Raw genomic sequence first — 26,138 nt, 5'->3', positions numbered from 1 at the left:
TCGAGGCCCTGTCAAGGACACTCACCAGCTATCTCCCAGGTTACTAAAGAAAGAGTCGTGGGACCGCGGCGACCGCAGCTGCGCGGGCGTCGTGACGTCACGAGGCGAGGAGGCGGCGCAGGCGTAACGCGTCACGGGCGGCCTGGCAGCTGGCGGCATTGAGGCGGACGCGGCTAGAGGTCCGTCTAACCGCGGCGTCGGGACTTGGTTTCCGGGCATGAGCTGAGAGCACCACGCCGAGGCCACGAGGTGAGTTCGGCCGCGACATGTCCCTGAACCTCAGCGCTGGGCCCGCGAGAGGTCTTACAGGAGGCCGCCCTCCCAGGACTGCATCTCAGGCCCCGCCCCGGATTGTCCTGTCGCTGGCCCGGAAATAACAATCCGAGTAATGACCCCTCGCCTGTGTGAATTCGCAGCCAGAAATCGGGAAGCCGGGGTTCCAGGCCTGGCCCACCGCTTGCTTTTAGAATCAAGTGTCTCCTCTTCTCTGGATTGCACTTTCCCCAGATGACTATTTCTGGCTTCCAGGGTTGTTGCAGCTCAGCTGGAAGGATGAATGTAACCGCGTTTTGTGAACTCTGGTAGTCTAAAGGCTTGTTGCTATTGCAAAAGCAAAGCATTTTGGTAGTCCCATGCCGTCTTGATCTTTTCTTACCCTTTACCATTCCTCAAAAAGCCATATACTGAGCTGTCACCAAAATTGTCTTATTTAAGACTCACAACGACCTCATGAGACAGAAATAATTGTACCCATTCTAGGAAGGAAAAAGAAACTAAGGCTCCAAGTGGAGAAATGACTTGCTTCATTTAGTAAATATTGAGCACCAGCCGTGAGCCAGGCAGTGTACTTAAGGCCTGGAAATAGAACCATGATCAAGATTGGCAAGGTCCTGTCCTGTGGGAGCTTATGTTCTAGTGAAGGAAACAGAGAGGGAAACATTAAATAATACATTGAATTAGCATTAATAGGAGGAAAAATGTGGAAAGGTGGCGAAGATATAGAATAACAAGGGACTCTGTTAAGGAAAGCTTTTCTATGGAGAGGATACTTAAAGATCATGTGACTTGCTAAAGGCACAGTTACTAGGTGCAAAAGTCAGGATTTCAATCAGACCCGCATATCCTGCACTCTTAGCAGTAAAACATGGTACCTTTTTGTGGTAATAAGTATTAATAGCTATTGGTATTAGTGCTGATTTTAGACATGAGAAAATCAGAATGTCCTGTCATTCAAGTCTCAAATGTCATCTCCTTTAGAGAAGCCTTCCCTCCACTCAATCTGAAGTCGCCCAGCCCCTGTCACATCACCCTGCTTAATTGTATTTGTGACGTGTATCACTAATTATATCTTCTTTATTTATTTTGCTTTTGTTTTGTCCTGCTGTCCTTCCAAACATAAGCATCCAGAGGATAGGGACCTTGCTTGTTCACTGCTCTGACTCCAGTAACTAGATAAGTCCTAGATAATAGAAACAGTGAATTTATTTTTTGAATGAATGATTTGTTTAAAAAGTAGGGAAAAAGGAAAGCAGAGAGAAGACAAAATGTGTCTCCCCTGGGATTAAATTTATATCTGTTTTGCCTTTCTCCCAGGAGGTTAGAACAAGAGCTGTGTCTTTTTCATTTCTCTATTTCAGTACATAGCCCAGAGTTTAACAGTTCCTAGTTGCTTGGCTTACATTGCTGAACAGATTAAAGATGTGAATGGGAAAGGAAGAACAATACCTCATGTGCAGGGTATTCAATAAACAATTAACTAGGGACTGCTGTGCTAGACTTTATAGGGTGTGCTGAGATGAATAAGGGGTAATGGCAGTTGTTGTGACTGACCTCACGGTTCCTGTAGTGCTGACCTCTGAGGCACTTCTGAGTATAGGACATGTGTTCTCTAGCAGGGATTTCTGAATTTTGGCACAGCCTGCTCTCTTAGCAGCCCCTAAAGCTTTATTTTACATCTGTCATCTCATTTTTGGTCCTTGAAGCCTTAAGTTTTAAACAGGGCAAAATTTATTAAAGATGGGGAAACTGAAGCTCAGAGAGAAGTAACTTCCAGTGGAAATGCCACAATTTGTGCTGGGCATGGTGGCTCACACCTGTAATCCCAGCACTTTGAGAGGCCGACGTGGGCGGATCACCTGGGGTCAGGACTTCAAGACCAGCCTGGCCAACATAGTGAAACCCTGTCTCTACAAGAAAATACAAAAATTAGCCAGGCTTGGTGGTGTGCGCCTGTAATCCCAGCTACTCGGGAGGCTGCGGCACGAGAATCGCTTTAACCGGGGAAGTGAAAGTTGCAGTGAGCCGAAATGTGCCACCACTCACCAGCCTGGACAACAGAGGAGAGTCTGTCTCAAAAGAAAAGAAAGAAATGCCGCAATTTGAAACACTGTCTTCTGACACCAAGCTTTCTGCTCTTTCTACTGCTGTCTCCATCATAATCCTGTGTTCTCCTTGACTGTGAGATGAGACATTTCAGGAACTAAGACTAGTAATAATTTAAGCTAACATTAATTGAGTGCTTCCTAGGTGCCATGCATGGTTCTAAATGCTTTAGGTATATTAACTCAGTGAATCTGCATCCTAATTTCATGAGGCATTATTCCCATTTTACAGATGAGGGAACTGAGGCCAACAGTGGTTAAGTAACTTGCACAGAGCTACATAGCTAGCAAATGGTGGAACTTGACTAAGGAGGAAATTAGTCTCTTCTTCCTGGTCTGTCCCAAAAGAGTAAGCATGCTAATAGCTAGTATTTATTGATTACTTACTGTTGTTAGATACAGTATTTAGTGATTTTTTACTGTCTTTAATCTTCACAACAACTCTATAAAATAAGCACTGTTATCTCTTTAGATAATGAGGAAACTGAGGCCTAGAAAGTTCAGGTAATTCATCAAATCACACAACCTGCTTTCAAACCCAGTTCTATCTATGCACAGATTTCTTATATGGCCTCTTCTCTTTGCTATATTGCCTCTTCCTTGAGGAAAAGGGATGGAGTGCTGCTCTTCCCTGCCCATCCCTTTTAATGCCATTAAGACTCTTCCTGGTGGTTTCCAAGGCTTATTTTGGGTGACAGTTGTTGAACTAAAGTATCATGTAGTAATAGAGACTTTGGCCTCCTGCCCAGTCAGCCTCTGGCTTCAGAGGAGGAAAACTTTAGTTTCTCCACACAGAACCACGCCCCTTTCACCTTAAATGGCAGCTTATGTGCTCTGGCTGCCAGAGCAGTTGTCCCAAGGGAACTGGTTCTGGAGCCCTGGTTGTGGAATCACTGAGGCCTTTGAAGGACTGCCCAGAGGGCATGCCCTCCTTGAGTAAATGTTTGTTGAGTTGAATTTGAAGTCTTGTGTTCATACATTGTTACTCCCCTCCTGCCTGAATGTTCACATTTCCTTTAGTATTTCATAGACATTGATGGAAGCAGAAACCAAAACTCTTCCCCTGGAGAATGCATCCATCCTTTCAGAGGGCTCTCTGCAGGAAGGACACCGATTATGGATTGGCAACCTGGACCCCAAAATTACCGAGTGAGTCTAAATTACCTTAGTTTTTTACCTACAATATTGGAATGTTTTCTGGTGGTGATGTCAGGAAGCATTTTCAAACGGTGTGGGATATAGTTTGACCCCTTTACTTACATCTTATCTTTGAAGAGATAAGATGTTGTTGTTAGCCTATTATCTTGTCACTTTTTTTACATTTGGACTCTGCTACTGCAAGGACACAGACTTGGGTATCCTTTAATCCATATACCTGTTTTGTCCTATCTGCCAAAGATGTTCTCCCATTTCCAGCTATTTGAATCCTTGTACCTGGTAGCTCTAGGGAATTATTCTCTAGAATCAGCCTTGGGAATACATTTGTACCCAGAATGAAGGAACAAGCAGAAGTCTCAGTACCTTTGCAAACAGGCAGAGGAGACACCTTGACTGTAGTTCATGTTAAGCAGCCATAGAACTATAGAAGGTCAGAGTTGTAAGGAACCTTAGAAATCATCCATGTCCCTTTGGTTTTCATTCATTCATTAAATGATTTGAGTGCCAAGTGCCATGCTAAGCAGCTTTCAGACTTCTTAAATCTGAAGAACCCTGTTTTAAAGTAAAAGTAATAATCAGAGCTGTATATAAAATAACAGCTCAGAGTTGCTCTGACTAAAAGGGAGAAGAGATGGAGCCAAAATCTTTTGTCAACTACTACCCTTTCTTTGGCCATCCCTGTTTAGGCTCTGTAGAACTTCTAGGGCTCCACAGAGCACACCTGACAACCTCTGATGGGACCCAGCTTTTTTATCTTACAGTAGAGGAAACCAAGTCCCGAAAGACAGAAGTACCTTGCCCAAGATCACAAAACTAATTGAATTGCCCTGACTCTCTGCTCTTTTACATCACAGCTATTAAGATGAAAAGGAATTTCTTAGCTGAGAAAATTGAAAGGTTTTTCCCTTCTGCCAGTTGTTTGATAGGGGGAGGGTGGTGGTTGGTGGCAGAGTAGAATGAGTGGATTGGCCTGTATGAGGTCAATGCTGAAAGCCAGTTTGTTTGTTTGTTTGTTTCTTTTTGGTTTTTTTTGAGACAGTTTTGCTCTGTTGCCTAGGCTAGAGTGCAGTTGCACAATCTTGGCTCACTGCAACCTCCATCTCCTGGGCTTAAGCGATTCTTGCGCCTCAGCCACCCAAATAGCTGGGACTACAGGCAAGCACCAGCATGCCAGCTAATTTCTGTGTTTTTGGTAGAAAGGTGGTTTCGCCATGTTGACCAGGCTGGTCTCGAACTCCTTACGTCAAATGATCCACCCACCTTGGCCTCCCAAAGTACTGGGATTACAGACTTGAGCCACCGTGCCAGGCCGAAAGCAAGTTTTGAGCATATCATCAGTCCTAGAAGTTACTCCCTTTGGAACAGTGTTAAAGACAAGGGGAGGCCGGGCACAGTGACTCACGCCTATAATCCCAGAACTTTGGGAGAACGAGGCAGGTGAATCACTTGAGGTCAGGAGTTTGAGACCAGTCTGGCCAACATGGTGAAACCCCGTCTCTACTAACAATAAAAAAATTAGCCAGGCATGGTGGTGTATGCCTGTAGTCCCAGCTACTTGGGAGGCTGAGGCACAAGAATCGCTTGAACCTGGGAAGCAGAAGTTGCAGTACACAGAGATTGTGCCACTGCACTCCAGCCTGGGTGACAGAGGGAGACCCTGTGTCAAAAAAAAAAAAAAAAAGGGTGAAGGGAGGAGATGAGGAAACCTGCATCTCTGAGTGTGAGATGGACAAGGTATATATGAGAGTTAGGATTAGGAAAGAGAAAAAAAAGGATATGAACTTATAAATCAGGATTATAACAAAAAGTTCCTTAAACCTGCTCAAGCTCATATCAGCCAAATGTAAATATATTTAATTCCCTTAGAAATTATGACGGTATTTAAGATGTGTTGCCCATATATTATGTTATCTTGGTCACAGGGACCCTAGAGTAGATTGCATTTATTTCGGTTCTCTTTTATGGTTCATGGCTTTTCAGGGTGACTTTATGAATCTGAACAACCTCTCAACTAACGTCTTTTCATCAAAGAAGTTTTTTCCATCATCCACAACCCAAGCTATGAGGGAATGCTCATCGTGCTTTCCATTCCCACCTCTGCCTGTCTAAATGGAAATCTAAAGTGTGGAAACAACGTTGGTTGTGTTGGCCGCACTTCTCTGTAATGAGACTTTTGTTCTAATTGTGTCCTGCTGCTTGACAGGAAGATTCAAACGGGCATTTGCCACCTCAGTTTATGTCATAAGTTGGAGTGTGGATGTTTTTTCCAATTAGAACACTGGCAGGAACATTGAATCAGAACTTTCCCACTGATATCTCCGCTCTTTTTACATCAGGCCAGAGGTAGACATCAAGTAATAAACTGTAGATCAGAGCGTGCTGGCTGGAAGTGCTGGGCTTTGCCTGTGGCTGGTTTCTCCACTTCTGTATCACCAAAGACCATTTTTATTATTTTTTTTCCTATGGATTCTTTTTTGTTTTGTTTTGTTTGTTTGTTTCACAGCTCTGTCACCCAGGCTTGAGTACAGTGGCACAATCATAGCTCATGGCAGCCTGGAACTCCTGGGTAGCTGGGACTACAGGTGCTCGCCACCATGCCTGGCTAGTTTTTTGTTTTTTGCTTTTGTTTTGTAGAGACAGGGGTCTCAGTATGTCTCTTAGGCTGGTCTCAAACTCCTGGGCTCAAGCGATCCTCCTGCCTCAGCCTCCCAAAGTGTTGGGATTACAGACGTGAGCCACTATGCCTGGCCATCCTATGGATTCTTTACCTTAAAACATTTTATCTGTCAAACAGACTAGTTTATTAAATTGTAATAAATTTATGCTTAAAGATAAAACTACCACCAAGCGTGGTGGCTCACACCTATAATCCCAGCACTTTGGGAGGCCGAGGTGGGTGGATCACAAGGTTAGGAAATCCAGACCATCCTAGCAAATGTGGTGAAACCCTGTCTCTACTAAAAATAGAAAAATTATCCAGGCATGGTGGTGGGTGCTTGTAGTCCTAACTACTCAGGAGGCTGAGGCAGGAGAATCACTTGAACCCGGGAGGAGGAGGTTGCAGTGAGCCGAGATCATGCCACGGCACTACAGCCTTGGCGACTCGATCTCAAAAAAAAAAAAAAGAAAGAAATAACTACCAGTCATAGCTTATGGTTAACATAAAATGTTAATATTACCTCATTTAATTTACTTAATTACAGCAAAGGAACCTGACGTTTTAGTAAAGTAAATCTTATCTTGTAGAAATAGATTATTTCCTTCCATGTTTTTGAAATACAGAAACTTCTGGATCTTGTTCCTCCCAGGGCATGTAATGGTGAGCCTGGATGAACTATAAAATGCAGTCATTCCCAAACATTGAAGGATTACATAATGAAACTTATGTGAATATATGGTACCTGTCTTGGAGTGCAGTCTCAAAAAGTATTGCTTGAATCCAAATCTCTAAACTTCTAATGACTCTTTAATAGAAATTTGCAGAGCATCCTCCAGCTTTCCTGTTTAAACCTACCTTCTGTCCACATATTGCTGCCAGTTCCTGCCATTTCCCCATTCAACAGACCCTTCTTCCCACTCTCTTTCCTATATGTGTCCCTATTCTCCACCTGATCTCTTTTATAAACTGATTTGAATACCTCTTCCTTTCAAATATTCTTTTACCTCTTGTTAGAAGACAATACAAACTTACTGTCATGAATGAATATGTAAAACAATGGCAATTTTTTAAAATAACCACTTTTCCACCCAGTTTTTTAGTTTATTCTGTGATTATTTCTAGTCATTCTATGTGTGTGTGCCCGTTGGTTATTAATCTGAGTCCTGCTGAAGTTGCACTAGGATGTCTGTCAGCCTCCTCCCAACAGAATATGCGTTTCTGACTGTCTAGCACTCTAATATTACTCTTCTTGTTTGTTTGTGTTCACTCTGTGGTTGTAATACTGACCATTTTGGGGCTATGTTAGATGCCAGAAATATTTGTATGACTAAATAGATCTTGGAGATTAGGATTTGAGGGAGTGATGATGCATTCTTGTTTATGGAGGTAGTACATTCCAAACCTATGTTCTTTCTGCTATATTCTGATTCCTGTCAACTATATTATATGTAATAATTTCTTACCTACAGAATGAGAATGTTCAACTAAATGATCTGAGCATACTTCTAGTTCTAATACCGTATGAATCTCTCTTACATAACCCCTTAAAACTTTGTGAGGTAAGTGGAACAGATATTGTTTTTCCTACTCTATAGGAAATGAAGAGTGAAGTGAGTTGGCTCAGTATACTGAAGTAGTTAATGATAATTTCCCATCGCCTAATTTAGTGTTGTTTGCACAAATATTCTAATTTTTGAACAGTCATAATCAAAAGTATCCTATTTTAAATCTTACAATGTAAGATTTTCTTTTTCATTGTTACGAGACCCAATCTAACTGTAAGTGTAAGCAGTACCTCTGAATATCATTATTAGTGCCATCCACAAAGAAGCTGAAAAACTTAATGATCTAAGGCATTATCTATTTTCTACACTGTGGTTTTCTTTCTAAAAGGGATAATACTGACTTTCTTTTTCAAGTATTAGATGTGCTGTGTAAAATGCCAAATTTGTAGCCACTGTATTATGCATATAGAAGTATGAAAGAGAACAAAGCCCATAGAAATGCTAATAGAAAGAGGATTCTGAGTGGAGGGAAAATCGTAAATAAAGGCCTATAAGTAGGAGTAAGAAAGATTGTTATGTGTAAGTAGATAATCAGGAAGATCTTTCTGACTTAAGCAAAGTTTGAATACTGGATGGGAATGAAAATAGTGGCTGCATAGATAGAATACTCTCAGGTTAAGACAGGGTCTTTAAAATTCATTCAGTCAAGTCTGAATTTCATGAAAAAGAGACTCATTGTGGGTATTTAGTAGGAGACTGACAATATAAAGTGATGTGGGTTTGGTTGTTGTTGTTGTTGTTTTGTTTTTGAGACAGAGCCTCACTCTGTTGCCCAGGCTAGGGTGCAGTGGCTCAATCTTAGCACACTGCAACCTCCACCTCCCAGCCTCAGGCAATCCTCCCACCTCAGCCTCCCAAGTAGCTGGGAGTACAGGCGTGTGCCACCACACTCAGCTAATTTTTTTTGTAGAGACGAGGTCTCACTATATTGCCCAGGCTAGACAATGATGTGTTAGTAGAGAAATTTTACATCAATATGTAGGATGAATTGGAAGGGCAGAAACTGAAGATGAAGATTCGCTGAGAGAGATTGCCATGAACCAGTCTTGCCATCAGTTATCACCTAGATAGAGACAGTGAACTTGGACACTGATGAGTGAGTCTGAGATGAGGAAAGTGATTGAAATGGAGTGGAAGGTTGAGGTGATCCTGAGATTTCTTACCTGAGGAATATAAAAAGATCATGTCCCCCCTGACCCGAGGGATAGCTGGAAGGATCATCAGTTTGTGGCAGGGAGGAATTCAGTTTGCGGTTATGTTAAGTAAACTTAAAAGCAGTGGAGAGCCATCCAGGTGGAAATGGCCTCCTGATACAGACTTTCAGGGATAAACTAGGTAAGCTGGAATGCAAGGGAAAATGAACACATGAGCATGCGAGAACAGTGTGTTCACCCCGGAAGAAACCTGTTTCTCTCTCAGCCTGTTCCTTATGTCTCCTCATTGTCCACACTTCTTTTTATGACTTGGTTTACATGAAACAGCCTTCATTGTTTGGTTACTTAAATTGGAAACACAACAAGACCATTTTATAATGTACTTAGCATAAAACATAAATACCCATCTCATAGTAATTTCTATATACATTTATAAAGAACATTTTCTCTACAACAAATTGTGCACCAAAAATAATCTTAAATGTCATTTCATGGGCTTCCAATTGCCTACAACATGAAATTAAAATTCCCTCAGCCCCTGACATCCTTCACAACCTGTCCTCTGCCTACCTTTCAGCCCCATCTTACTGGCTACCCCCACTCTATTCCAATGGATCAGACCCTTTTTCACCTTTGTCTTTGCACATTGCTTAGTACTCACTCACACTGACACAACCCAGTCACAGATATCACTCCTTTCACGAAGCTCTCCTTAACCACCACCTTCCCTGCACTGTTGGTCTTCTTTCTGTATGCTCATATTCATCCTCTCTGTGTACAAGCATCACATTGTTTTGTAATTGTGTGATTACGTCTCTCTCTCTCTTAACTAGAATGTGAGGTCCTTGAAGGCAGGAACCTAGTTTTATTCATCTGCATAGCCCATATGCCTGTTTGGCTCTAGGTATCTGTTTTAACATTTGTATAGATTAATTACTTCTGTGCCATTAGGCAGAAAAGCCCTCTTAAAGACCAATTACAGAAAACACTGATTAAGTTGCAGATATATGTGTGGGGCTGGTGTGCTAATTTTCTAGCTCCTGAAGGCTGCAGGGCGCACATTTCATTAAGTGAAGCAAGCCTATGCTGAGTAGTGTGCTCTCCCACACTTCAGCAGCAGATAAAAGTGCTTGCAGATGTGAAAGCAAGATCCTTCAGGCTTTTTTCACTATCAGAGCCTGCAGTTCCCATCTCCAGGAAGCAAAATAGTAAACATTTCATTCCTTTTGTTTCGGTGTTCCGATAGTTTTAAGAAATTATCAAACAAGAAAAGAAATCCTGGAGAAGTTGAAAGACACAGACCTAAGCAGATGTTCCTGGAATCTTAAGGTCGCACTTCTTGGGCAGAATGTGTTTGTTAGCTTTACAAAGAGTAATCTTTTGTCAGTGTGTTTTTTTTCTTTTTTCTGAGTAAATTAAAATTCATTCCTTAGGAAATGCCAGTCGTGTTACCTTCCTGCTATTAAGTAGAATGGAGCTAATGAAAAGATGACCAGCCCACAGTAGCCTTAGATTTTTTTTTTTTTTTTTTTTTTTTTTTTTTTTTTTTTTGGTTGTTGTTTGGTTTTGTTTTGTTTTGTTTTGTTTGGTTTTTGAGATGGAGTCTTGCTCTGTCATCCAGGCTGGAGTGCAGTGGTGCTATCTCGGCTCACTGCAACCTCCGCCTCCCGGATTCAATCGCTTCTCCTGCCTCAGCCTCCTGGGTAGCTGGGACTACAGGCATGTGCCACCTCGCCCGGCTAATTTTTTTGTGTTTTTAGTAAAGACAGGGTTTCACCCCATGTTAGCCAGACTGGTCTCGAAGTCCTGACCTCAGGCAATCCACCCGCCTTGGCCTCCCAAAGTGCTGAGATTACAGGTGTGAGCCACTGCGCCTGGCCTGGATTTTTTTTTTGTTTTTTTTTTTGTTTTGTTTTGTTTTGTTTTTAGAATAGGTTTGACTCCCCATTCTGTGGCAACTGGCACAGCGTTAAGATTTGGATGGGTTTAGTAATTGGAAGATGCAGCTGTGAGTTAAATATCCTGGGGGAGACTCTTCTCGCCCGTCTTTGTGTGTGAGAGACTCACCCTTGCTGTAAGCCTATTTAAAAGTCAAGTAAAACCACACATTTGCACTTAAGGTGTCTTCCTTTCCCCTGAAGTCACTTCCTACATTGTCTCTAGTGGTTGAGGTGTCCCGATGGGAGTTGGGAAGCTGGAAAGTAAGGGATCATGGTTGTTTTACCTTTCAAGATAGACCAGATTAATATCCACAATATGCCTTGGGATCCTTGCATTTGTCCCAGTACTAAACCTGTATTATGTCTTTCTTGTTCCACTGTGTCAGACACTGGATCCAGGATAATGGACTTGCTTGTTGATGTGCATTAGTATCAAATTTAGTATAGTGTATGGTCCATTTCATATCTTTCTGCCTCCCAAAGGAGATTCTTGCTCAAGAATAAAATTTTGATGAGTTTCTCTTAGAAAACAATGTGAATATAAATGTAGCTATAACGACAACTTTACTGACTCCCTATGGGGTAGAATTCCCAGTAATAACAGATTTAGCATGTGGGCTGATACCTTTTTAGTATCACAGGGACAGCATTGTTTAGAGAAAGCCTTGACTCCATTTGAATAGCACGGAGGATGCCAGGAGGAAGGCCAAAGGGAAAGGAAACGGGAGAGCTGTTGGTTTGTCTCACCCCCACATCAGATGACAGGAAGTCGGAATTGAGATTGGCCACAGCAACCTGTTAAGGCCACATCTGTTTGAATAACTTAAAAGCTCTATAGAAACCAAGTAAGTTTTGGAGTAAGGAATTTAAGAAGAGGATGAGGAGCAGAGTGGTAAGCAATAGCTTGGAGTGAACATCCTGCCAGGAATAAATTTCTTCCTTGACCATCTGTATTCTTTGCTTGACTGTACCCTAGAGTATAAACTGTTTCAAAGCAACTGAGGTTGGTTAGTTACCCATAGCTGGATGATTTGTAGGACTGGCTGGGTTCCCCTGCCCTTTGTGAAACCAGCCTCAGTCGCATAGTTGTTCCACATTGTCCTAATGTTCAGTCACATCAGTCGTTGAAACTCTCAAGTGCTATGAAAGTATCACTAGCTGTGGTTTGATTAATGGTAGAGTTGCTCACAAGTGCAATTTGGGTCTAAGAATTAACTACAAAATCAAATAGGAAGATCCTCCAGTACTGTTTTTTTTGTTTGGTTGTTTGTTTGCATGAATACATGTGTGTTTGTTACTTTGTTTATTTTTGAGATAGGGTAGGCTTTGGCTTTTGGAGGGTGGATATGTGTTTCTAATGGAGTTATAGTTATTCACAAATGCTATTTCATTGCCAAGGAATTACAAATAAATAAATCAACACTATTTTTGAGCTTTTCAACAAAAGAAAAACAAATAGTGCTTGTAGGCCAGACAGCTGTTTGTAAGGTGTGGTTTTTTTGTTTGGTATTTTTGTGTTGGACAGATGCATAGTCCATGACAATTCTAGTTCCCATTCCAAATACAGGCAAACAACTCTGTTTGCCAAATAAACTAACATAGCAGTTTAGAGGAAGGCAGGGGGCTGGGGTGAGAGATTTCATCCCTGGGGTAAATTATCTCCTGCTTTTGTCTCACACTTCAGGCTGAGTGGCCAACAGAATTCCCAGAGCATACTCATGGACTCTTCTTTCTCCACAGATACCACCTCCTCAAGCTCCTCCAGAAGTTTGGCAAGGTAAAGCAGTTTGACTTCCTCTTCCACAAGTCAGGTGCTTTGGAGGGACAGCCTCGAGGCTACTGTTTTGTTAACTTTGAAACTAAGCAGGTAATTAAGCTTTCTCCCCATTTTATAGTATTTATCAAGCTCTGTCATCATTATTTGTGCATCTCTCTTGCCTACTAGAATAGCAGTTCTCTGTAGGCAAGAGCCATGTCTGATTCATCTGTGTGCCTTACATTGAGTCCTAAAAGAGATCCTCAGTAAACAAATGAATTAGTGACTTTCACAATTCTCTCTCCCTTGGCCAAGGTTTAAGGCAACTGACTGACCTACATTTTTGACCAAATGCATTGGGATGCCCACATTGAGCACATATACATCCCCTTCTCTATTCTCTTTTGTTTGTTGCTTTACTGGCTGGCCAACTGACAAAGCCTTCTTTTCTTTCAGTAGTTTTGCCCTCTGGTACAGAAACCTACCTGTGATGAGACACCCACAAAGACTCTTTTATTATTTCTTCTCAAGGTCTCAGAACAAATGCATATAAATTTTAATGTATGTAGAAGAGAGCATTCACCTTCAACCATGATATATACATGGATCTCCTTGTATTAAAATTTAGTCCTTGAAGTGGAAGTGCATTGATAAAGAAATTGAATTTGATTGTTAATAAATGTAGAGATGCTGCATAGTACTTATAAATTTATTCATCATATGTAAGAACATCGCATAGTTAATGTTATGTTAATAATTTGGGCCTGGCTCACACCTGTGATCACAACTACCCAGGAGGCTGAGATGGGGAGATTGTTTGAGACCAGCCTGGGCAACATAGTGAGACCCTGTCTCTAAAAAAAATTTTTTTAATTATGTGTGATGGTGCACCTATAGTCCTAGCTACTTGGGAGGCTGAGGCAAGAGGATCACTTGAGCCCAGGAATTCAAGGCTGCAGTGAGCTATGATCACACCACTATACTCCATCCAGCCTGGGCGACAGAGCAAGACTCCATCTCATAATAATAACAATAATTTGTAGGAGTGTTTTTCTTTATTCTGAAATTAATGTGTGAATATTATAGATGAAAATATAGATAACTGGCCGGGTGCAGTGGCTCACTCCCGTAATCCCTGCACTTTGGGAGGCCGAGGCGGGCAGATCACAGGGTCAGGAGATCGAGACCATCCTGGCTAATATGGTGAAACCCTGTCTCTACTGAAAATATAAAAACAAATGAGCTGGGCCTGGCGGCGGGCGCCTGTAGTCCCAGATACTCGGGAGGCTGAGGCAGGAGAACGGTGTGAACCTGGGAGGCAGAGCTTGCAGTGAGCCGAGATCGCGCCACTGCACTCCAGCCTGGGCAACAGAGTGAGACTCCATCTCAGAAAAAAATATATAGATAGATAGATAACTGAGAAAGAAAATGTAAATCATTTGGCCTAATACGCAGAAATAATCACTGTTAACATTTAGTCATATATCTTTCCAGTCTTTTTTTGTTTCTTCACATTCACACACACATAAACACACATTATGCAGTGTTGCAACACAAACAGAATCATATTATCATGTTTATCATTCAAAGTATACTAAAATTTTTCTACCATTTAATCACATCAAGATACCATTCTGTATCTTGATATTGTGGTTTCACTGGTGTTTGTATGTACCTGTGTGTGTGGGGAGGTAAAATCATTGATCTGTATCTGAGATTTGGGCATTTTATGATTGTATGTGACTTAGACTGCGTTTAAAAACTAATCATTTTTGATGACTACATAATGTGAATATATAATATTTGACTAGTCCCCAATTGTTAGCTATTTGGGTTGTTTCACTGGTATTTGGGTTGATTCACTAGTATAAATATCACAAGAGTGAGTATTTTTACAGCTCTAATTATGTATATTTGCTACATTTGTGGAGATGGAATGGCATCATCAAAGTCCATGCATAGTTTTTCTTTTCTTTTCTTGTTTTTTTTTTTTTTTTGACAGAGTTTCACTCTTGTTGCCCAGGCTGGAGTGCAATGGCACGATCTCAGCCCACCGCACCCTCTGCCTCCCGGGTTCAAGCGATTCTTCTGCCTCAGCCTCCCGAGTAGCAGGGATTACAGGCATGTGCCACCACGCCCAGCTAATTTTGTATTTTTAATAGAGTCAGGGTTTCTCCGTGTTGATCAGGCGGGTCTCAAACTCCTGACCTCGGGTGATCCGCCCACTACAGCCTCCCAAAGTGCTGGGATTACAGGTGTGAGCCACTGTGCCCAGCCTATAGTTTTTCTTAATACAGCTGCCAGATTGTCTTCAAGAAATGATATGTCAGTATGTTCTGAGATTGTATGGTAGTGTCATTTCTCCTTGCCAGTGCTGGGTATTTTTTATTTCCTCTAATTTTTTAAAATATGATAGCCAATAAGTAATACATTGTTACTCTAATTGTTCAAGTATTTTGAGTGAAGTGAAATAATGCACTATATAATTAGCATTCTTTTTTTTTTTTTTTTTTTTTTAATACGGTCTTGCTCTGTTACCTAGGCTGGAGTGCAGTGACACAATCATTACCCACTACACCCTTGACCTCTGGGTTCAAGTGATGCTCCCACCTCAGCCGCTGCAATAGCTGGGACTACAGGCACATGCCAGCATGCCTGGCTAATTTTTGCATTTTTTGTAGAGACGGCGTTTCACCATGTTGCCCAGTCTGGCTTCAAACTCCTGGGCTCAAGCAAACTGCCCTTCTGTGCCTCCCAGAGTGCTGGGATTCCAGGTGTGAGCCACCACACCTGGCCAGCATTTTTAAATATTTTATTCTTTCTTAATGATAAAATGAAGTGCAGTGATAATTCCTTTTTTTTTTTTCTTCTTCTTTTTTTGTCCCGAGACACGGTCTCTCTCTGTCATCCAGGCTGGAGTATAGTGGCACGATCACAGCTTAGTGCAACCTCAACTTCCTGGATTCAAGTAGTCCTCCCATCTCAGCCTCCCAGGTAGCTGGGACCACAGGCACACACAACCACACCAGCTAATTTTTGTATTTTTTGTAAAGTCAGGGGTTCATCATGTTGTCAGGCTGATCAAACTCCTGAGCTCAAGCAACCTGCCTGCTTCAGCCTCCCAAAGTGCTGAAATTACAGGCGTGAGCCACTGTGCCCAGTCTGAGAATTGTTGCAGACAACTAAAATCAGTGGTCATGTTTGGGCATAGATGTTAGTTTAAAAACACTGGAGTAGAATACAGAGCCTAGTTTATATTTCTGGCTCTTTTATTTATTAACTTTGAGCAAGGCTCTTAACTTCTTTTGGCCTCGATTTTCCATCTAAGAAAGGAAAATAAAAATACATATCCTTCTTAACTTATGGGAAGTTGGGAGAATAGATGAAAGTATAAGAAAACATAGTGGGCATTTAATATTTTCGAATATATGAAAACATTTGAAATAATGTATACAGGTAGAAAATTATTTTTAAAAACATTTAAAAATAAAATATTTAAAAATAAAATGCCCCTGCTGGCAACTGCTGCTACTTTGGAACTAATAGAGTGCCCTCTATAAGTTTTTATTCACCAAATGAAGCTTAAAAGAATAAAATGTTTCTTACCTGACACTCTAGCTTTGTGTGCTGTAGTGGGGCAAGGATGATTAGTGAATATCCAATGCCTACTACACAGTGAGAACTCAGTAAATATTTGTTAAATGTCATACTGGTAAGTTCTGTAGGAACAGGAGAATCACCAGTAAAACCAGATTGGAATGCCTACTGGCTTTTATAGCCTCTCCTTGCTCCCTGGGACATCCTACTCCTCCTCTGTTCCTTAAGCATTTCTTCACCCTCACTAAACATGGGTTACACTTGGCCGAATGTCTCATGGATGCAAATGGGGCAAAGAAGGTTTGGCAGGATGGAAAGTACAGCCAGGTTTCCTGGGAATGACCCAGAGTGACTGTTAGCCAGCTTCAGGAATTCCTTTCAACCATATTACTCCTGTGTCTAATGGGGAAAGGGTCAAGGAACTTTCGGTTCTGAAAACCAGGTGCATAGATTGACTCACACAGATACCTTGCTAACGGTCTCTTTGACTCACTCCTGCTTTTTCCGGCCTAGTTTCCTTGACTCCCATGCCCTTTAAAGCAATTATTCCTTACTATGAATCCAGAGAGTACACCCTAGTCGAGGATATGGTTCCAGGGCCCTTGCGGGGAGTACAGTTTCTTGACATAGGAGGTGCTACCCTAACTAATGGAAGTGTGTATATGGCTGTCACATAATGGGAACAGCACTATTACTAGCATATGTTAGGTGCATATCATATACTTCATGCTTTATATTCTTTGAGTCCTCACAGCAACCACTGAGGAATAAGTATCCATATTATCTATTAAAAATTATATATTATTTATCTATATTTTACAGTTGACAAAGCTAGAGATACTTAAGTGACCTGCGAAATATCATACTGCCAACAAATGACAGACCAGGATTTGAATTTTTGTCTGACTGACTTAAAAATTCACACCCTTAGCCAGGCACAGTAGCTCACGCCTGTAATCCCAGCACTTTGGAAAGCCAAGGTGGGCAGATCGTGAAGTCAGGAGATTGCAACAGTCCTGGCCAACATGGTGAAACCCCGTCTTTACTAAAAAATACAAAAAAATTAGCCAGACATGGTGGTTCACGCCTGTAGTCCCGGCTACTCAGGAGGCTGAGGCAGGGGAATCGCTTGAACCCTGGAGGCGGAGATTACAGTGAACTGATAGCGCACCATTGCACTCCAGAGCCTGGCGACAGAGCAAGACTCTGTCTCGAAAAAAAAATGCCCTTTTTAAAATTCTGCCTTGTAAAATTGTAAACCCTTGCCAGTTATTTACCAAAAACAATTTGTTAGAAACAGAGCCATCAAAGCTAGTGAGGCCCTGTGAGAATACATATAGCTAGTTAAGCACTTCAGTTTTTAACTAACATTTGTCCCTTTCCTGGACAGGAAGCAGAACAAGCCATCCAGTGTCTCAATGGCAAGCTGGCCCTGTCCAAGAAGTTGGTGGTGCGATGGGCACATGCTCAAGTAAAGGTATGTCTGAGAGGCTAGAAAGGCATCAAGCCTCATCCTAAATAAGCCTTCTGAAAGACGGTTGTCCACTTACCCGTTTATGCCCCAATCTCTTCACGCCAGAAACAGCCATACTTCAGGCTCCTACTTGTATCTGCCATGTGTGTTGCCAGATTTTTCTTTTGAGAACATCTCAGGAGGGATTAAGTTCCTTGGTTATTTCTCTCCACATGCCCACAGATCCTGGTTTTGATTTTCTCATGTGGCTAATAATTACTACGCTCAGACCTGTGTCATTTCTTTGGGTGGAGGGTTCTTTGGAGGAAAAAAAATGTATTTATTTTTAAAATCAGTTGCCATAGGCATTATTAGACTCTTCCCAGCCTCTGACTCTGGAGAGTTTGAATTTGTTTATTCTAAATGCTTGAGAAATGGGTAGTTTGTATGAGTGCTTAAAGCACTGGGATCTCCTTACTCCAGAAATCTTGGGAGTTACCAGGGTGTGGGTTCATGGGGCTTTGCAGTGCCTGTATTGTGTTTAAGTCCTGAGAAGCAGTAGGCTGCCCTGTGCATTCTGTAATTAGTCTCTTGGGAGAATGCACTAGAAGAGCTTCAGCCATTAAAAAAAACAAAACAAAACAAATGGCATTCTGTTCCAGCTGGCACAGAGGTGGTAAAGTGTGTTGACTGGAGCGTTCCCAAGAGTTGATCTGCCTCCTTCTGCAGTGGGGACTTGAAAAACCTGTGTGCACAAAGATTTGTGACAGTTTTGAGTTGGAACTGAAATCTTTAGCTCTAAGCATGGTTTTTGATCAGAGACTCTCTAACCCCCTCCCCAAACAAACTTCCCAGTAAAGAGTCACAGAGACTAAACAGACATTTAAACTCAATGTCCAAGCTGAAAAACTAAGTTCAGATACTTTACATCCTTCTGAGTATTCCAGGTAATCACAGAGCCTTCTCAATTTCTAGGACACGTTTCCTTAAAAATAGAAACAACAAGGAGAATTACCAAATGCTTTTTTACTCAAGGGAAAATCAAGTCTCATTTACCAAACTCGTTTTCTCATTCTGCATCTCATTGAAAAGGCATGCAAGAGAAATCATTCTCCATTCCTGTCTTTCATTTGAAAATCTCTTTGCCTCACGGTTCTCTTCTCCTATAAATCTTTTTTGACCAGAGGCTCTTGATTGCTCTTCAATATTATATTTACTTTTTACAAGAAGTATGTAGTTATCTGGCTAGGGCATGGTGGCTCATGCCTGTAATCCCAGTACTTTGGGAGGCTGAGGCAGGAGGATGGCTTCAGCCCAGGAGTTCAAGGCCAGCCTGTGCAACATAGTGAGACCCTGTCTTTACTGTTTCTAATAAAATTTTCAAAGAAAAAAAAAAGTATGTAATTATCTGACATCAAATTAAACTACTACTTTACTGTAGAATGTTTTCTGTATCAACAACTGAAAGCTGTTACAACTTTTGTTCTTCACTCAGGCCTGTTAAGAGTTAAATATTATGCTCAGTTGGTACTTTGCAAAATTTAAAGGTTTTTTTGTTTTTGAGATAGGGTCTGGCTCTGTCACCCAGGCTGGAGTGCAGTGGCAAGATCTTGGCTCACTGCAACCTCTGCCTCCCAGGCTCAAGCAATCCTCTCACCTCAGACTCCTGAGTAGTTGGGACTACAGGCATGTGCCAGCATGCCTGGGTAATTTTTGTTTTTTGTTTTCTTTAACAATAGAGACAGGGTTTTTGCCATGTTGCCTAGCCTAGTCTCAAACTCTTGAGCTCAAGCAATCTGCCCACCTGAGCCTCCCAAAGTGCTGGGATTAGAGGCGTGAGCCACCGTGCCTGGCCAGTTTAAAGTATTTTTAATAAAATAAATATTGTAAGAGGCGATATGTGACAGTTAAAATAAGAATATAAGAAGGCAACCCTCCTGTGTGTTTGTACCATCTGAGAAATTGAAAGTTGACACTTTTTTCCTATCAAATAAGAAGGAACTGATGACTAGATGGAAGCATCTTTTTCTAAACTTACAGCTTTTAGGCCAAAACTATGTGACGTTTTTCATTAATTCTAAATGTAAAGTAGTCCTAAAATTGTCTGGAAGTAAGATGATGCACTGACAGTATTAGTTTCTGAACCCACGCACTACAGTAAAGGGCTGGTTTCTGCCCAAGTGAAGTAATTTCTCTATTTCTCATTTTCAGAGATACGAACATAACAAGAATGATAAAATTCTTCCAATCAGTCTTGAGCCATCCTCAAGCACTGAGCCTACTCAATCTAACCTCAGGTAAGATGATGTGCTATAGAAAGACATGGTAATTCAGGAGCTTCAGCCATTTCATTATTCCATGTCTTCATAAAATAGTGAGTCTTCAGACTCTTAGAATTTATTAATTTGACAAGAGATGTGTTCAGTTAGTCTCCAGAATGTATACATTTCCTCTCCTTCCATCCACCTAAGGTCATGTAGTCCCCATTTACAGAATCATTCCCTCAAAAAAGACTGAGTGTAGCTACTACACACCAACCGTTGTGCTTGGCACTGGAAATGCAAAGACAGATCAGTCATTATCCTAAAAACAAGCATTTTAATAAGGCCTTGGGTCTCTTGGGCGTTTGTCATTATATACTAATTTTTACCCAATCTTAAGTTCCCTTATACAAAATTTTGGTTTGCAGATATTTGATTCTGTGTACCATTGCAACAGCCATAACAGTTTTGGTTCTAGTTTGTACGAATTGTTAGTTATTTCTTTGAAGTTTAAAACAGGAGAACTAAGGGTTGGGTAGAGGAAGGGGAAGTTAAGTGGATGGTTGAGCAGAAGTAGAAGGTGGGTTTTTTGTTTGTTTGTTTTGTTTTGCATTGTAGCCTAGGGAGACATTTTAGCAATAACAATAGCCAGGATTTATTGAGCTTACTCTGAAGCAGGCACTGTGCTAAACATGTTACATGCAGTATGTCATTTACTTATGGCTGAGATCACACAGATGGCAAATAACAGTCAGGATTCAAAGCCAGGTCTATGAGACTTCAAAATTTAGTCTTGTAGTTACTATTTCAAAGAAGCCCCAGGTCATAAGTGCAGGACTAAAGCCTATTCCGGGGTTGGGGAAGACAATATGTGAAGGAGCATCAGTGATACTTAAGGATCAGTAACCAACAATCCTAAAGTCAGGGAAGTGATGCCTGTTTGGGTGGAGCACCAAGCAGGGGAATAAATGCCTTTCTTGTATATTACCTGCACCAAGCAAAACAGATTTATAAGCATCTCATTAAACCTAAGGGAAGGTGTTCCTGAAATGTTTTCAGGAATGGTAAATTGGTAAATTTAAATTAATTTTATGGTTACTCATTTAAGTTTAATATTTTTTTTTATTTTTGCTCTAGGGAATTAAGTGACTTCTATAGATTCACTGGGAGCATATATCCACTGTGTTATTTTCCTCATGAGATTTGAACCTCCTTGATCACAGATTGATCTCCATGAAGGTTTTCATAAATCTAACTCCTTTTGGAAAGAGATGACTGCATTTGTGCTTGATGGTCTTCATGTTACAATGAACATGTCTTTAGTTTCTTATGATTTGTATATGCCACTTGTTTACAAGATAGCCTAGGGTTTTCCATCTTTTTATCCAGAAGACCGCAGCTTACATCTCTCTATTAACATCTATGCCTAATGAGAGAAGGTTGCTTCCCTGTGACTCATACAAAATCAGTGACCGGCTGTGCCATTAATGGAAGAGGGGCCAGAATGCATCTCGGTAATACATCAGTGTTCTTTTTATTGTAACTTAGTTTTTAAATTTCTTGCCCATGTATACCTTTTGAGGATCTCCAAAAGGCCACGTATACACTCCCTCCAAGTTTCTCTCACTGGCTATAGACAGTTAACAGCTTCAAGAATGGAAAATGAAGGTAGCCATAGGCCAAAAACTACCTACTCCCTGAGTGCTCTGCATTCAGGTCCAGGGATAGCAATGATCTCAATCAAAAGCAAATTCCTCACCGCTTCTCTAGGATCTCCTCTCCCTTCCTGTGTAATATAGGACTATTCAGCTCTGGATAGAGAAGAAAAAATGAGAGCTTTAGTGATGAGTTGAATTCTCACTGCAATTTGTTAACTGTGTGAACCTTGATCATATCACTACCTCTGCATTTGTTTCTGTATCTGTAAAACATGGATGATAACCCATGTAGAGCCATTGCAAGGATTAAAAACATTATAAGTAGGTGAAGTGCAGTGGCTCATGCCTGTAATCCCAGCATTTGGGGAGGCTGAGGCAGGAGGATTACTTGAAGCTAGGAGTTCAAGACCAGCCTGGACAACGTAACGAGACTCCATCTCTACAAAAAAAGTTAAAAAAATCAGCTGGATGTGGTGGTGTATGCCTGTAGTCCTAGCTACTCGGGAGGCTGAGGCAGTAAGGTTGCTTGAGCTCAGGAGTTCAAGGTTTTAGTAAGCTATGATGGCACCACTGCACTCCAGCCTTGGTGGCAGAACAAGACCCTGTCTAAAAAAAACAAAAACAGAAAACAGTGTAAGTAAAATGCTGGGCACTGTGCCTGGCTCATTGTAAGCACTTTGTAAATGATAGTTTTTATTAACACACATTCATCAATAAAAAGAGACTGTATAGGATTTCCAGAATGGTTTCTTTCCATTTTTATTCAGTGATTCAGGTGAAACCTGGGCTTTTGAGTCAGTTTGTATTCAAATCTCTGCTCTGTCATTTACTCGCTGTGTAATATTGGGCAAATGAACCTTTCTGTGCCTCAGTTACAACATCTGCAAAATGAGGAATTTAACCTATTTTATAATGTTGTTTTCAATTCTACAAGAATTATTTTTAGTACCTACTCTCTGCCAAGCATTAAGGTGCTGAACAGTGTCTGCGTCTGAGGATTAAATGTAAAAATACATGAAGTACTCCTAACAATGTCTGGGTTTATGTTAAAAACTTAATAGATGGCCAGGCGCGGTGGCTCACGCCTGTAATCCCAGCACGTCGGGAGGCCGAGGCTGGCGGATCACGAGGTCAGAAGATGGAGACCATCCTGACTAACACAGTGATATCCCATCTCTACTAAAAATACAAAAACTTAGCCGGGCGAGGTGGCAGGCGCCTGTAGTCCCAGCTACTCAGGAGGCTGAGGCAGGAGAATGGCGTGAACCCGGGAGGTGGAGCTTGCAGTGAGCCGAGATCGCACCACTGCACTCCAGTCTGGGTGACAGAGTAAGACTCCATCTCAAAAAAAAAAAAAACAATAGATGGCTCAGACTTGATCTCTTTGTTAGAATGAGAGAATTAGTTACATATGTAAAATGTTTAAATGTTTGTAATTTAGTGTCTTATTGCTTCTCTAATATTCCCAAGAGGCTCAAAGAGATGAACTATACAGGTATTTTCTGCAGGTATTTAGGCCCACTCTGATCCTCTGCTATTCTTTTTCCAGTGTCACTGCAAAGATAAAAGCCATTGAAGCAAAACTGAAAATGATGGCGGAAAATCCTGATGCAGAGTATCCAGCAGCGCCTGTTTATTCCTACTTTAAACCACCAGATAAAAAAAGGACTACTCCATATTCTAGAACAGCATGGAAATCTCGAAGATGATGGTTGTGAATTACTGTAGCAGCAAAAGCAAATTGGTCTCCACACCTAAAATCGTCTGCCTTTGTACTTTGTAGATGTGAATGGCACTATTCAACGGAGCACAATCCCATGTTAGCATTTGGTAACAATGTTTTTGGATGTTCTTATGGATGTTTTTTCCCTGCACTATGTATGGAATTGAGCATCATCCAGAATAAATAGGATTGTATCCCAAATTGTGATTGGAACCCTGGGATGCTCTGATTGGCTAGTTTGTTTGGATTTGTAACTCCAGAAACATTCGTAGTGTGCCAGACCCAAAGGCAAATACACAAAATGTTATTACTTAAATCAGGAAACTAAATATATTAATGTCTATTAAAAAATTGAGCATTTTTCTACGCTTATGTGTCTTGACAACACAAAGAAAAAGTAAAACGGAGGGAAGTGAGAGACAGATTTTAAATCATGTTCAGAACTGTTGTTCCAGAATTTACTATGGCAGTCCCTCCAACTGGACTGAAAAAGAGAAAGTTCTTGGCAAAAAGGAGCTGATTCTTTGAACAAATGTTGTGGTAATCTGTTTAAGAATTATGCTTATTGTTTCAAAATCCCAACTAGGAAAACATGGTGTATATCTTAAAGTTGTTCGTGTTAAAACTAGAATCAAATTTAATATTTTATACCACAACACAAGTTCTATTTGGAAATTGAACTTTTATTCTATAGCAATCATTTTTTTCAAATCTAGATAACCTTGCCTTCTATAATAACAAATGTTGCTATTATCATGGGACTTTTAAAATTACATTTATTGCATGGGATTGTTTTTATAGCATGAGAATGTTCTGTTTGGAATTATATCATGGTCAGTCTAAATAGAAAAAGCAAAATTTCTTTGAAAACCTAAACATGCTATATTGGTCACTATCAAACATACAATTTTCTAATAATTGTGTAGCGGTCTAAGTGGAAGAGATTGCATTAACTTGTGCAGGACGAGGAGAGGACATGCAGTGGGCACAGAAAGTCAATGGAACAGACGCCACTCTGGCACCAAGACTGTGATGACTTTGTGTGGTAGGTAGTTTTAAAGGACTGCATGCCTTGGAAATGATTCTTCACTTGAAGAACATACTTGCCTCTAGATATTTCACTCTAAGCATCCTAAATATAACAATAGAGAAAGATAAGTCAACCAACAGATTTGGGGATGTGTTTCTTCAGCACATTTTGGCATTTTGGTCATTTTGGTGCCAAGTTTGACATACTGTTTAATTGGGCAGCACCTTTGCTCCTTTACCAGGTATGTATCACTTCGTTACTCCAGGTGCCATTCTTGGTGATTACAGACTGTTTATCACTATCATTGTTAGCAAGAGGAAGCTTTCATTATAGGAACTTAACACCTTCCCATGAGTATAAATGAATTTAAGACATTTGAATCAAAACTTCAGTAGAGGGAGGTTTTAGAATTCATAAAACTGGTTCAATGAAATTATTTTTACTTTTCCCAAGGTTAGTCTTTTTAAATATCTCTAGACATCAAATACTTTCTGTATGTGTTAGCTGTGTCTGTCTATGATGCAAGTAACTCTCCTCCTATTTGGGGGATAGTTCAGAGAGGTAGGAGCATTATCTCCCATTTTTCTGGTGACTTCTTGGAGTGTAGAATTCACCATTTTATCCATAAGTCTTCAAAGGGTAATGGTGGAGTAGAACTTACATAATGCAAAATAGTCTTCTATTTTTAATAGGAACTTAGAAAAAAACTTAATATATAGAGTTGTTTCCTTTAGAAACCAGAGCTATTTATTTGTATTTAAAGCATTGTTTATTATTTGTACTGATTCTTATCCCTCTGTGAATAAATGTAAGATGGTGTCTGTGTGGTTATATCTTCTCTCGTTCACTTAATGGCATAGACTGCAGTTCTCTGACAGGCTTGTTTCCACTCAGGACTCTGGCCAGCATGTCCAGGTCGGGTGCTGCTTCTAAGTGCCTTCTCTGCAGAGGGTTCTGGCTAGAGAGTCAAACTCAGAGGTAACTTTACCCTTTATGCCTGCCTACCTCTGTTGTTAGAAATGAGAAGAGAGACCAGCTGTTTCCACTGCAAATGTCAATATTTGAAAAGAAGTTGTTAATGGAAATTTCTGCAAGCATCATACTATGTTTAGTCTCTCATAGTAGAGATTTCAAAAGAATAAATGTATGTATCATAAATATGCTGAAAGCAGTCTGGTGAAAGGTTTTTAAATTTCAGGTGTTAACTTGGTCAACTCTTTGTTAGGAGGTTGTCTGTACTTAAGGTAAAATTTTTCTTTGGTTTACTGGTTAATTATTTTGGTTTGCTAAAATTGTGTCACTTATAATTTGGGTTTATATACAAGAGTGAAGAATTGAAGGAAATATTGAGGAGAGAGGTATGAACTATTTTCTTCATCTCAATTCCTATTTTATCAAATCCAAAATGTAATCCTAACCAGTTGATTTTCTATATATCTCAGTACTGGGGAGGAGTATCACATGAGGAAAGATTTTTCAAAGCATGTCAGCTGAGGCACAAGAATCGCTTGAACCCAGGAGGCAGAGGTTCCAGTGAGCCGAGATTGTGCTGTTGCACTCCAGCCTGGGCGACAGAGTGAGACACCATCTCAAACAAAAACAAAAACAAAGCATGTCAAAAATCATTAGTACAAGTGGTATGAAACCAGGTATTCTGTAGCTCTGTCTCTTATTTATTAAGATATGCACAGTTTCCTGAATCAACAAATATATCTGTGATTCTTTTATACTACTATATAAAAGAATAGGAGTAATTCTTGCTTTATAAATTAAATGTTAAAGATTTTCCTATATGTAATCATT

The 26,138-nt window shown here is 40.7% G+C and overlaps 2 protein-coding genes across 6 annotated transcripts in view; one reads left to right on the top strand and one right to left on the bottom strand.

Annotated features, from left to right (window-relative positions):
• MRRF (mitochondrial ribosome recycling factor) overlaps positions 1-360 on the bottom strand; it is a 64,960-nt gene extending 64,600 nt beyond the window's left edge. For 2 of the 3 annotated variants that reach the window (XM_030919613.1, XM_010355389.2), the window contains exon 1: positions 26-329. In XM_030919613.1, coding sequence (XP_030775473.1) covers positions 26-219 — 194 coding nt within the window. In that variant the 5' untranslated portion in view covers positions 220-329. Of the gene's footprint in view, positions 1-25 lie in introns of all 3 variants that reach the window. The other variant, XM_030919615.1, reaches the window with a different exon arrangement.
• On the top strand, positions 110-25,605 carry RBM18 (RNA binding motif protein 18). 3 transcript variants are annotated; one of them, XM_010355391.2, is made up of 6 exons: positions 110-249; positions 3,402-3,530; positions 12,598-12,724; positions 17,601-17,687; positions 19,875-19,960; positions 23,132-25,605. In XM_010355391.2, the coding sequence occupies exons 2-6, from the start codon at positions 3,418-3,420 to the stop codon at positions 23,289-23,291; spliced, it is 573 nt and encodes a 190-aa protein (XP_010353693.1). In that variant the 5' UTR covers positions 110-249; positions 3,402-3,417; the 3' UTR covers positions 23,292-25,605. The 3 variants fall into 3 exon arrangements, with proteins under 3 accessions (XP_010353693.1, XP_030775476.1, XP_010353694.1); XM_030919616.1 differs by having other exon boundaries at positions 114-249; positions 12,598-12,634; XM_010355392.2 differs by having other exon boundaries at positions 129-249; positions 3,412-3,530.
• The last annotated feature ends 533 nt before the right edge of the window (positions 25,606-26,138 follow it).

Source organism: Rhinopithecus roxellana, chromosome 16, assembly GCF_007565055.1.
Source record: "Rhinopithecus roxellana isolate Shanxi Qingling chromosome 16, ASM756505v1, whole genome shotgun sequence".
Lineage (NCBI taxonomy): Eukaryota > Metazoa > Chordata > Mammalia > Primates > Cercopithecidae > Rhinopithecus > Rhinopithecus roxellana.
The sequence above is the reverse complement of the archived record's forward strand: the minus strand, read 5'-3'. Positions and strand labels throughout refer to the sequence as shown.